The 13,178-nt window shown below is 37.9% G+C and overlaps 2 protein-coding genes across 3 annotated transcripts; one reads left to right on the forward strand and one right to left on the reverse strand.

Moving 5' to 3' along the window:
* Positions 1-3,701: 3,701 nt before the first annotated feature.
* On the reverse strand, positions 3,702-7,796 carry LOC111920746 (non-specific lipid transfer protein GPI-anchored 20). Of its 2 annotated transcripts, XM_023916310.3 has the most exons (7): positions 7,582-7,796; positions 7,285-7,497; positions 6,808-7,162; positions 6,015-6,595; positions 4,302-5,385; positions 4,161-4,193; positions 3,702-4,067 (listed from the first exon to the last, which is right to left on the reverse strand). In XM_023916310.3, the coding sequence occupies exons 5-7, from the start codon at positions 4,630-4,632 to the stop codon at positions 3,805-3,807; spliced, it is 627 nt and encodes a 208-aa protein (XP_023772078.1). In that variant the 5' UTR covers positions 4,633-5,385; positions 6,015-6,595; positions 6,808-7,162; positions 7,285-7,497; positions 7,582-7,796; the 3' UTR covers positions 3,702-3,804. The 2 variants fall into 2 exon arrangements, with proteins under 2 accessions (XP_023772078.1, XP_023772077.1); XM_023916309.3 differs by lacking the exons at positions 6,015-6,595; positions 6,808-7,162; positions 7,285-7,497; positions 7,582-7,796 and having other exon boundaries at positions 4,302-5,698.
* Positions 7,797-8,124: 328 nt separating this feature from the next.
* Positions 8,125-8,949, forward strand: LOC111920728 (uncharacterized). Its single transcript, XM_023916288.2, has one exon. The coding sequence runs from the start codon at positions 8,125-8,127 to the stop codon at positions 8,947-8,949; it is 825 nt and encodes a 274-aa protein (XP_023772056.2).
* Positions 8,950-13,178: the final 4,229 nt, after the last annotated feature.

Raw genomic sequence — 13,178 nt, forward strand, 5'->3', positions numbered from 1 at the left:
GTTGTGATTAGTGTGAGGAGTCGTAGTAGCAATAGCCCAAGCGTGTGTTTCAGATATCTTGAATTGAGGTGAGTCTCCTCACCACACTAGTGTATGGTGAGATTGAAGGTGTTTAGTTTGGAGGGAAGGTTGTAGATCCAAAATCTCTTCACTTATTGCAGTCTCTTTGAGGTATCAAGTTTGAACCTTAGCTTATAGATGTTTGGATCTCCTTATTTCACGCTTTTGGTCCTTTTTGGGTTGATGATGGAGTAAATTCGTTTTGAGGACTTGTCATTTCAGATCTAAGCTTATCTTGAACTCCTTGAGCATAAAGGTGCAAGCTTTATGAAAACAGTTGGTTCCATGCATGCATTAAATCAGTTCTTAAGCTTAAGAGTTTCATTTACGCATGCATAAACGTAAAGTTGGAAAGTTTATGTGGTTTTCCAGCTCAAGGAGGTCAGATCATGGTTCCAAGGCTCTATCTTCATGGTCTAGGTGCTCATTGCTTAAACCTTTGCTCTATCAAGTCTTATGGTTGGGTTTTGGACCCTTTTTGATAGTCCCTAAGGGTAAAGTGGGAAACTTTACCATTCTAAGTCTCATTTTGGGTTAGATCTGAGATTGGGAGCTCTTAGAGTCGAAGAAAGCAACTTAATGTGTTAAGTTGTGGGACTCAGGAAAACACGGCGTGGTTGCTAGCTAACTTGACATGTTGGCTGGGATTTTCCCATCTGTAAGAATAAAGGAGAAACACGGTGTGGCCAAGGAGAAACACGGCGTGTTGGGTAAACATGGATTGTTGACCTTGACTTTTGACCTTTTTCGTTGACCTAGTTTGACCTAATAGGGAGTATCGAGTTATCTTGAGTTGTATCTAAGGATTTGTTCTTACTAGGTGATAGGTAGAGCTTGTATTCGGAGCCCAAACCTATTCAGCTATTGTCTAAATTCGGAGGTGAGTTTCTTCACTGGGTTTAGTGGGTCGAAGGGACCAATTCCATCCCATGTTTATGCTATGTTAGTATGCTAGCTGTCTACGTGACTCTTGCATGTGTTATGTGCTTATATGCTTACCGGGCTAGGGCCCGATGTTGGGCGGGGACCGGTGACCACTCTGTATGCTATGTATCTTTGTGATTATTGCATGTGTATGTGTTTACTTGATATATGTTATATTTATACTCGACGGGGATCAATCAATTTACCGAGCGGGGCCCGATGCCGGACGGGGTCCGATATTGGGCGAGGCCTGATGACAAGGTTGGACCCATTATCTGTTTATGTATTATATATGGTATGTATTATTTTGGGGAGCTCACTAAGCTTTGTGTTTATGATTTTTAGTTTCGTTTCAAGTAATTTCGGTTCTAAGGGGAATGACTCGGGTTGACTGATTCACACACACCATATGGATTCTGTTTATGTGACATACTCTGATTTTTATGTTGTTTGACATATTTATTCTATCGGGTTGTATGAACAATGTTTTGGAATACTGTTTCTACTTGAATTAAAATGAAAATTTTCAATCATATTTTTGGGATGTTTTAGTCTCATTGGTGTTTTGGCACAACCTTGGCAATAATAACCTTATTTCCACACTATTATTTTAACAAAATGGTGGATTAGTGATGGATATCTCTAATTATAAGATTATAGTTTATTTTTCTCTCTTTGTAATTATACTATTCACAGTTCTTTGCTGACATTTTAATTTGATATAATTTATTTTCCATTCAAACTCTACGAATTTATATTATTTTATTTCGTCTATGATCAATTAAACATTAAGTATCAATGGTAAAAAAAACTACTTATGGTCATTTTTTTTTATCATAATGAACTATGTATTTTTAGACACATTATAAAATAGAAAAGTGACAGTATAATACTTATATCCACAAATTAATTTCTTTTACCATGAAAAATTTTCATTTTCGACAAACATAAGAATTAAACCGTAACCATGAAATAGTAAGTCATATGTTTTTTTCTTTTTTCACGATGATTGTTTACTTTTAGTCACATATAAAAATTTAGACCGTAACCATGCAACATTTGTAGTTTAAGTTTTTTTTTTTCATTAAACCGTAATCATATAATACTTATAATTCTCACTTTTTCTTTTTCCTAAATTGATAAAGGTCTCATGTATTTTTTTTATGATTATTAATATTTTTTTTACTTTTTTGGAAAGGGAACTTCCCTAACGAGGGTTTCCGGGCCAGCTTTCGCGCACCGACTAATCCCCCGTTGCAAACATAAAGCTTTGCCTCATGCCCTGGAATCACTGCAGGCGAACCTCCATGGTCACAAGGGCTGAGTGGTGCCAGGATTTGAACATGGGGTCAATAGGTTATCCACAATATCTTTCACATGCCTTACCAAGTTACCACAACCCAAGTGGTTATTTTTTTTTTACTTATAATCAACTATGAAATGAATAAATAATCCACAAAACAATTTGATAGTGACCATTAAATACATACAAGTATTTTTTCAATGATGATTATGTTTTATTTTTGGACATAGATAAAATCATAAAAAGTAATAATAAATTATTTATAATGACAAATATATTTTTTTATAAATATGATTTATGTTTTAGACACGCATAACAAGTTTAACAGTGGCTATAACATTTTTTTCTTTTTTTCATGATAAATACATACATAATAAATTAAACATAACCATAAAAAACTTATAATTATTTGTTTTGTTGCTTTTAATAGGTGTGCAATAAACAATGCCGTATGGACACACAAATAACTAATGTGGCCATATATTACTTTTTAGCTACACTACATTCAAATGTCAATATTTGTTCCATGTACAACCGCATATACATTTACTTCGTGTGACCATATAATAATCTATCGTCTCTTATAAAAACCATCATAATTTTTTACCATATATCTAATAAATTTGTTGCGGTTTGGTCATATTGTTCCAATGTGGCTAATAATTGTCACATTCGTTATTATGTTTAAATGTGTCTAAAGATTTTAACTATATTAAGTTTGGCTAATAAATGTCACAGGTGGGCTATTATTTTTTTTTCCGTGATAGAGAGATTGCAAAATTTATGTACGTATATAATAAAAGAAAAAAAGAATTGTGTGAAAAATAATGTTTTGAAATGGTAAATTTATAGGTTACTTTTAAAATTTTGATATTTTTTCTTTTATACCTATTAGCTGTTGGAAACCGTTAGTCTAAACATCAAAGAACGGATAAATTAATGTCTCTCGCTTGTTATTGGGTGTGATCGACCATGGTGTCTACAAAGCCCACCACGAGCATTCCACAAAAGAAGAATGGGGAAGGTGTGCACGGGATGGTCTTATATTGGAATGCACATGCAATTAATTTCTCTCATAATTACACACATGTCGACCCTTTGAAGCTTGTAATTCTTTAGTTCTTGCTTTGTAACTACATTCTTTACTTGTTGATCTTTCTCTATGGTCTCCTCCGCGTTGGTTTTTTTCCATATTATCAGTTTCCCCATAGATCTTGGTGTTAGTTGCTCTTCGATTGTATATTTATAATATTTAAATGTTGTTTTCCCATATTCGTTGGTACTTCCTAACATAAGAGATGTTTATTACGACTTAATATTAATGATTGATTTTGTTGTTGATCATAATGATTTGGTATTGAATTTTTTTGTTGCTATTATTCTACCTCACCCCTTCAAACAAGTATCATAAATATAATGAAATGATAAAACAATATATAAATTATTACTCAAAGAATAATTTTAAATACAATGTAATGACAAACCATATGAAGATGACTACATGAGAAATCTTCTCTCTAGAACAAGAAATACCCTATGAAGGTTACTCCAGTCCCAACTAGAATAAACGGTGAATAGACATAATTGGAAGCAGCAGCTGACGGTGTTACGGTGGGACGACTCCCTTGATTGGTAGTGTCCACACCGGTAGATGGTGGCGATAAGTCTGGTGTCATATCAGATTGTGGTGCCAAAGTTGGTGTTGTTTTTGATTCAGGTGCTGAGGTTGGTGTCATCGTCTCTTGTACAGTAGAACTACTTCCTGGAGATGGAGCTGGCCCTATCCATTTCAAAACAAGCAATAACTATTCTGAATGGGTTGATACACAAGCCTAAAAGAAGCGTTTTAAGAGAACATTGAAATGACTATTACCTGCCGAAGAAGGAATAGGAGCTGCTGCAGCAGCTGCAAATTTTGAAATGAAAACATAAATGGTAAGAAAAAATCACGACAGATTCTTATACAAACGATACTTTTGTTGAAAGGAAAATGTTGTTGTATCAATATACGAACCTTTACACTGAAGAGGCACACCGGGCATGCGACATGCACGTGGCAGAGAGATGGCAAGGGTCTGGTTGATGGGAATTTGGAAGGGTACGCTGCCTGTAACAATTAGGCAGAGACAATCTGTGCCACTACTTGTGATGGATTTGAGAGAATTGCAACAATCGGAGGTTGGTGTAGAACTTCCGTTTGTGGTGCTATTGGTTATGAAGTTCAAACATGGAGTGAAGGTAGTTATCATTGATGGGGTGCATGGAGTGTTAATTTGAGTGTAAACAGGTGCCACCACATAACATAATGCCAGAGCTAAGGTCAGAATTAAGCATCGGAAAGCCATATTTAGGATCAAGTTTTGGTTTGTGGCTGGAGATGGATTGTATTGATAGGGTGAAGGAAAACAAAGAAAACAAAGAAATTTATAGATGGAAGAATTTTGAACCGAGTGAGAAGGTGGTTATGTAGTTCAACTAACTTCAACAATTATGTGTCTTTAATGATCAAAGCTTTTGACTTTTTTTTATTAAATTATTGGTTCGTTAGATTTGGTAAGCCACCTAAAACCGGTAATTTATTTAAAAAACAAAACTAAATACATCTTACAGATCATAATATATGCCTTATGCCATATTTTGAAGTCAAAGTTAAATACAAACTAGGGAATGAATAACAAGCCACTCTAGCTTCAAGATATCATCATGCCCTATTAAATGTGACAATAAAAATATATTAAGAGAGATGAATTATGATTTTATTTATATTTAGAAATTATAAATTAGAAGATTTGCGTTTTTTTTTCTTCTGTTGCCACCTCCTGCAATGTAGCATTTAGTCCCACGTAACAAACACTCCACAACAACCAGATCGAGGTGATGGATGAAAACCACATCATCCGAAACAAAAAGATGAATATTTTTCAAGAATAATAAAATCAAATTTCTATAATCAGATGAATAAACAAAGCTTTATACACACCGTTTCAAAGTCAAGTGAGTATAAATCATTCAAAGATTAAGACTTTGAAGTTCCTCCAAATACAAGAACCAATTTATCCTCATTAAGAGCTGCAACATGATTACATCTACCAGGTCCCCTAAAACGTCAGCATATATATTTTATCACATTGCTCTAAAAAAAGTCAATAAAAGTTTTATTTTTATATATAAAAACAGTGCAATGAAGAGGAAGGAAGACATGTGAGTGACTTCCCATGGTTTATCCATCTACCCATGTTTGTGAAAGGGTTTAGGTCATTTTTGGTCACTTAATTTGTAGTTTCGAGCTCATTTGGTCACTTAACTTTTTTTAAGTTTTAAACGGTCATCAAACTTTTGGTTTTGTTCTCATTTAGTCACTTAACTTTTGGTTTGGTCATATTTAGTCACCTAACTTTTAAAATTGTGCTCATTTGGTCACTAAACTTTTAATTTTTTTCAAAAGTTTAGTGACTAAATGAGCAGAATTTTAAAAGTTAGGTGACTAAATGAGCACAAATCTAAAAATTATGTGACCAAACCAAAAGTTAAGTGACTAAATGAACACAAAGTCAAAAGTTTGATGACCTTTTAAAACTTAAAAAGAGTTAAGTGACCAAATGAGCACAAAATCAAAAGTTAAGTGACCAAAAATGACCTAAACCCTTTGTGAAAAGACATAAATACCTGGATTTTTTTTTTAAAATTGGTACCAAAATAAAAATAAAAATAAAATAGAATAAATAACCTTGGAGGGTCAGCCTCACTAAGCTCCAAGAGAAGGCCATTTTTCTTCAGAAATAGATCCAAATTCTCCTGTATTTATATTTTACAACTAGGTGGGAGACCCATGTATTATATTGGTTTATTTTAAAAAAAATATATGAAATTTTAACAATTTGAGAAGTTTGAATTTATAAGAAAAATAAAAAAAATTAATTATTAAAATTAATAAAGCTTTAATACATTGAATACAATACATATATAAACTTTTTTTAATAAATAACTTACATATATATTATCTTACATATTAAAAGTGAAATTTTAATTTAATAAAATGAAAAATACAATAAAATGACAAGTGGAAAATAGAAAATTCTAAAATTCTAAAAAATGTTATGTGTCCAAATGAATGAGAAGAGGACATGTGGCAAAAATATTTTTATTTATTAAGAAGGATATGGATTTGATGTCATTAATTTATTGGTTAAAAATAAAATTATTTCATCCTACTCACTCCATATTATGTGATATAACACCAGATTTGATAGAATCTTGAATTGGTGTGTACTCGACCCATATAGTATGTGAATTTTCACATAGTTGCATCTGCAAATTAGAAAATAAAAATCTATTATATATATATATATATATATATATATATATATATATATATATATATATATATATATATATATATATATATATATATATATATATATATATATATATATATATATATATATATATATATATATATATATCAGTTTAATGATTAAAAAACAAAAAAAAAGACAAGAATCAAGATTCAATGGAAGAACCTAGTATAAGATTTCTGCTTCAGAAAGAGCAAGAACTGTGTGACTGATCAAGAATACAGATACTGCATAGCCAGCTTATACAGGGAGTTCATGAGGTGCAATCACCCACTGCACACCATTCTAAAAACCTCTCATAGATCAAACCACTAACTCTAGTTACCCAAAATCGAATCTTCCAACATTTTTATCAATGAAATTCTCTTCCTCGATGTCGAAACCCCCAATCTTTTGATCATTTTTTTTAATCTTCTTCTTTTGTTGATCACCATCCTTTTTTGACTTTTGTTCTTGATCTCGGGTCAATGGCGTCGACTTTGGTACACTTATGTCATTGATAAGCCTTTCTTTAGTATTTCTAGCATCGCAAAGAATTGGCAAATCAGATAATTAAGATATCAGACACGAAACCAGTACAGATATGGACATATCGAGATTTATAGACATATATGATAAAAAAAAAAAAAGGAAAATCATTACCTAATCGGAGAGTTGTCGGCGGTGGAGATTAGATATCGGAAGCTAAGTCGATAAGGGTGGCGGCGGTGTTCGGAGAGCTGCTGGCGGTGGCTAGAGAGAAGAAGATGGGGGATGAGAAGAAATTGTGATGACTGCATCTTCTGTGATTGGAGAATTGGTCGATTTCTTGAATTTGTTGTTGCACTCTGATCGCCGCCACTTTTCAGATAAAACCTAAAAAATGAGTAAGCTAAATGTAGTAAATCAAGAGAAATTAAAAAAGATGGATATGTAAGATCAATTTCGACCACAACATACCTGAAGAAGAAAGAAGAAGCATCCCAAAAGCTCATGGTGGCGACGTTCACAGACAAATCGATAATTGTGGTAGTGGTTGTTCAATCAGAACTTCGCATGAAAAAAAAAGAAACAAAAGGTGGAAGATACAATTGAAATAACCTCTTGTCTCGCATCACCGATTGCGGAAGAAATAGACTTTTCATCGACATAGTGGTGGTGGGTGACGGTGGGATTGGCGAAGGGATTAATACATGTGGCAAGACCATCTGTTAGACCATTGTTAGACCATCCGGTTAGAGCATCGGTGGTCCACGTGGCCACGAAAAAATTTCGTGCACACCACCCCGACATTTCGTGGTCGGGCGTGGTCATTGTTCTTCGTGTTCCCGACGACGAGTTTAAAAGGAAAAGTTGATTGGTCATTGGTTTATTGACCATTGAATGGTCTTTTGGCCTTTTTTCTAAATCTCAATTCAATACGCATAAATAAATCTTTTATTTTCACCAAAACTTACATCTTCATTCTAACCTTTATTCTCTAAAACTACAAAACACATGCACATGGATTCCACAAAATACATGGAATTCTTAAAAACTTTTTACTTAGATGACGATCTAGAATTCGTAGAGACATTCTTCAACGTTGTGCAACATGTTCATGACGACGAAAGTTCGAATGTTGCTCGTACAAGGGAGGTCGTCAATCGTGATCGCCAAGCCGCACATGACTTGTTGGTACGTGATTACTTTGCCGATAATTGTCTTTATAATGACGACTCTTTCGAACGTCGTTTCCGTCTAAATAAGGCTATATTTTTACGTATTAGTAATGCTTTAGAATCTCGTTATGAATTTTTCAAACAAAAACCCGACGCTAGAGGAAGAATGAGTTTTAGTAGTATACAAAAATGTGCGGTTGCTCTTAGGTATTTGGGATACAGTATATCATTTGATCCATCTGACGCATACTTGAAAGTATCCGAGAGGACCGCAGTTGAATGTGTAGATTGGTTTTCTGCATGTGTGTATGAGGTTTTTCACGAACAATGTTTGCGCAAACCTACTCAACGTGATATTGAGAGATTATATTCGGCTCATGAAGAGAGGCACGGATTTTCGGGTATGCTTGGCAGTTTAGATTGTACGTATGTGGCTTGGGGAAAATGTCCAAATGCATGGCGTGGTCAATTCACTCGAGGAGATATAGGTGAACCAACTATCATCCTAGAAGCTATTGCATCTCAAGATTTGTGGATATGGCATGCCTTTTTCGGAGTAGCGGGGTCTAACAACAACATGAATCTTCTTGGACAGTCTCCTATTTTCAACGATATTTGGACCGACAAAGCACCTAATATGACTTTCACGATGAACGGGCACGCATAGAAATATGGTTACTACCTTGATTGTAACACTTGATTCCCGGTATGCATTTAATTTAAAGCATTTTTGTATTTTCTTTGGGACTCGACGAGTTGGAGGCCCAACTCGTCGAGTAGGGTCGTGATCCGCGAGCATTTTAAGTGACCTACTCGACGAGTCGGGAGACTCACTCGGCGAGTAGGTGCTGTTTGAGGGAAACCCTAAATCTGAGGGTTTACACCCTATTTAAATGACTTATTGCAGCCTCTATTGTCCCTTATGCTCCCAGAACACCTCTTATTGAAACCCTAGCCGCTTTGAGTGATCTAAGGCCATTTTTGTTGTTTTTGGGTGGTTGTGAAGCTTGGAAGGATGGGGGAAGCTTGGGAATTCGAGTTGGGGCTTGTAGATCTAGAGATCTTATTCCATCTTCAGCTCAATCAAGGTAAATGCCCCCTGTTTTTGGTCTTTCTTTTGGTTGTTCATCTTTAGGGATTAGATTTTGGGTGCATTTAGGGCTTTCTAAGCCATTTCTGGATTTGTGAAGTGATTCATGGAGTTCTACTTTCAGATCTGAGTTATTGAGGGGTCTCATGGCATAAAGGTGCCAACTCTATGGCCATGAGAGCCCCATGCACATTGTAGAGCACCTTTTATGGATTTTTGAGCTAAAAACCCCATGCATGTGCACCAAGTTTGGAATTTTACGTATAAAATGGACATTAGGATGCCAGATCTATGGTTTTGGTGTGTTAAGACCCATTTAAATTGACTGCATAGTAATGGTCAAGGATGGACCCGCCGAGTTGTTCTTGGGACTCAGAGAGTCGAGGTGTAATGACCACCGAATCCATTCTTCGAATGGACCGGTTGTTAGGGAGGAAAGTCTCGTAGATGTTTAGACGCGAACAAGGACCTGAGAATCCTATGACTCGACGAGTGTATGAACAGACTCGGTGAGTCCAAGGAAATCTCCCAACCTTTGAAGATAGACTCAATGAGTTGTTCTAGAACTCGGCGAGTCATAGTCTGGACATGTTCTTATGAGGGAGATGAAGTCGCCGAGTTGAAGGAAGAACTCGGAAAGTCGGATGAAGATAGTCACGATAGTTGAAGGAAGAAGAGCCCGTTGAGTTCTTGATAGACTCGACGAGCAGAGTCAAGATTGTATCAGATTAGTGGAGTGTGGACTCGGCTAGTTGGCGGGCCAACTCGGCGAGTCAGGTCAACTGGATGTTGACTTGGACCAAGGTTGACCTTGTCTGGTTATGGTATTGACCCTGATTAGGGTCATATGTTATGTTTGATGACTTGAGGATTATCGTGTAGGGATTGAGGAGTCGAGGGGAGCCGACCTTCATGTCGTGGGCAGTTCAGACACTACACGACATCGAGGTGAGTTACCTTCTAGTAGGAGTGGGTCTACGGCCACAATGACGACCCACCAACAGGGATGTTTAGTAGGTAATTGTCTTTACGATAATTATCTTGGTTTGGTTTTGTGACTTGGTTATTAGATATGCTTGCGTAATATGAACGATGTGTTAGTGGTAGTGGCAAGGGAATAGTCTTTCCCTGGCCTAGGTCGTTAGGACCAATGGGTAGGTCAGTACCCGATATGTCTGACTGTATGTTTATATCTGGCTATTGTATGCTAGTGGTAGGGGTGAAACAGTCCCCAGTTACCGGTTGAAAGATACTGATGGTAGTTACCAGTTGAAAGATACCGATGACAGTTACCGGTTGAAAGATACTGGTGGCGGATACCGGTTGAAAGATACCGATGATAGTTACTGGTTGAAAGATACCGACGATATTATATGGTACGCGGTATAATGGGAGAACTCACTAAGCTTTGTGCTTACAGATTTTGGTTGTGGTTTCAGGTACCTCTTCGTCAAAGGGAAAGGAGCCAGCAATGTAGCAGCGCATCACACACATGATTTTCGCATGGCGTTTTCTGGGATTGTACTCTGATTTTGTTACTTTCGATGATATGGTTTTCAGACACGTTGTTATGTATTAATTGATATGACATTGGCAATGTTTGGTAAATTATGTTATGAACTACTTAATTTAAAATGAAATTTTTGGCCTCGATTTTTGGGATGTTACAAGTTGGTATCAGAGCCCTGGTTTGAGGGATTCGGACACATCCTCGGGGGTGTCTGGAATCAAACTGAGGGATTAAAAGATTTTTTTTAAGGAAAACAGTTTCTAAAATTTTAAGTTAAGGAATTTTGAGAACAGACAAGCTATGTGATGCGTGGCACCGGCCGAGCTCAAGTAAGCTTTCCCCCAGATACCCATACTTGTTATGTTATGTGTATGATTTATGATTCTGAGAACTGCATTCTAGATTAGGGCTAGGCATATAGAAGGATGCCTTGTATGCCTGATATATGATTCTGAGAACTGTATGTTAGAGTAGGGCTAAGGACCTAGAGGATGCATTGTATATTTATATGCCTGCTATATGAGGTGTAAGCTAGGACTGTTTAGTCAACGGTAGGATAGCCTGGTTAGGTTATGCCTGATGTGGTTACTAATTGCACGAATGCTGCTTGCTTTGTGCTTAAGGGGTCTTGGCTAAATTTAACTAACTAGCGAGCGGATATTTAACAGTATTCGCAAGCTAGTTAGGGAATGGAAGCAGGGACTCCTAGTGCAGCTGATGGAGGAGGGTAGGTTGGAGAGTGCCCTAGGAAAGACTAGGATGAGATTGGTAGGAAAGGGTATCGGTAAACGGACTTGGTGAAGTTGAAGCAATCCTTGGGGAAAGTACGGATAGATGTGGAAGGTAGTATGGGCCCATACTACTAGAAGCAGAGGATCCGTACTCGAGTCAAGGAGGGCCGAGATGGAACCATGAAACTTGGAGAGTGCATGAGACCTCACGGGGGTATGTATGATCCTGACATTATGTGTTTATTTTCAGTATGGCGATCATGCGACATGTAGCAGGAGGATCAGGTTCGTGATCAGGATCAGGATCAGGCTCCGGGCAGGTTGATGACGGGCTACGCGAGTTCATCGTGTCTGAGATCACAAGAGGTATCCTTGATGCGACCCAAGTCATCTTCAGGTCGATCAAGGAGGGGATTATTGAGCTGATGGAGGATCGCCTTCGGGCATTCAAGAGTGATTTGGCATCCAGCCAGACAGGTACACGCCGCTGTCCTTCAAGGACTTCCGGGGAAGTAGTACGCCAGATTTCCACGGGGTGAAGGAGCCCATTACTGCCAGGAGATGGATCGCATACATTGAGTCTGCGCAGTTGACGAGCTTCTTCCTGGAAGGGTCATAGGTCCGCTTTGTTGTGGGATGTCTGCGGGATAGAGCAAGAGATTGGTGGGAGTTAGTTGGTGATTCGTTGGGAGCCCCAATCATCAAGGCTATGACTTGGTCAGATTTTGTGACCAGATTCAGGGCTGAGTTTGCAGCAGCAGTGGAGCTTCAGCAGCTAGCCAGGGAGTTTTTGGATATGAGACAGACTACGGAGACCGTGGTGGAGATCACCGCCAAGTTCCGAGAGAGAGCATTGTTGGTACCCCAATATGCGGGGGATGAGGAGATGCGGAAGACCCGCTACCATGATATGTTGAGGGCTGATATTCGGGAGCATGTCAGCTATTCAACCTGCCCGACCCTAGAGTCCATGATTGCCAGGGTGCAGGAAAGGGAGCTCGATTTGGAGCACATCATGAAGAGGAAGTCAGAGACCGTGCAAGTTATGGGGGTTTCAGTGAATAAACCCAAGGGATTTGAAGCGAGGTTGAAGGGACAACAAGGGCGGGACCACTGTGGGAAGTGCGGTCAGTCACATGAGGGAGTTTGCCTCACTGGGCCGAGTTCTGGCTGCTATAATTGTGGACAGATTGGACATTTTGGCAGGGATTGTACTGCCCCTGCTCCCACGTGTAACACCCCGAGATTCAGGTATTCTTCTTTCATCCTTGTTCTTTGTGTTTGTCCATGTTTAGCCCTTGAGTAATCATTTGTTTAGCAAGTGAGTACGTTGGGCGTACCATAAGGGTACGTTGCGCGTACTTAAGCGCTTAAAAAGAACGCGTTATCGCCAAGGTACGCTGGGCGTACCAAGGGTTACGTCGGGCGTACCCGGCCCAGGTGCAAAACCCTAATTCTGTGTTGTGCACTATTTAAAGGATGCTAAGGCTCATTTCTTAGCCTCCATATCAGTGAGTAAAACCCTAAGAGAGAGCCTTCCATCGTCCTTAGTGAGTGTGTGTGTT

This window comes from Lactuca sativa, chromosome 2, assembly GCF_002870075.4.
Source record: "Lactuca sativa cultivar Salinas chromosome 2, Lsat_Salinas_v11, whole genome shotgun sequence".
NCBI classification, from domain to species: domain Eukaryota; kingdom Viridiplantae; phylum Streptophyta; class Magnoliopsida; order Asterales; family Asteraceae; genus Lactuca; species Lactuca sativa.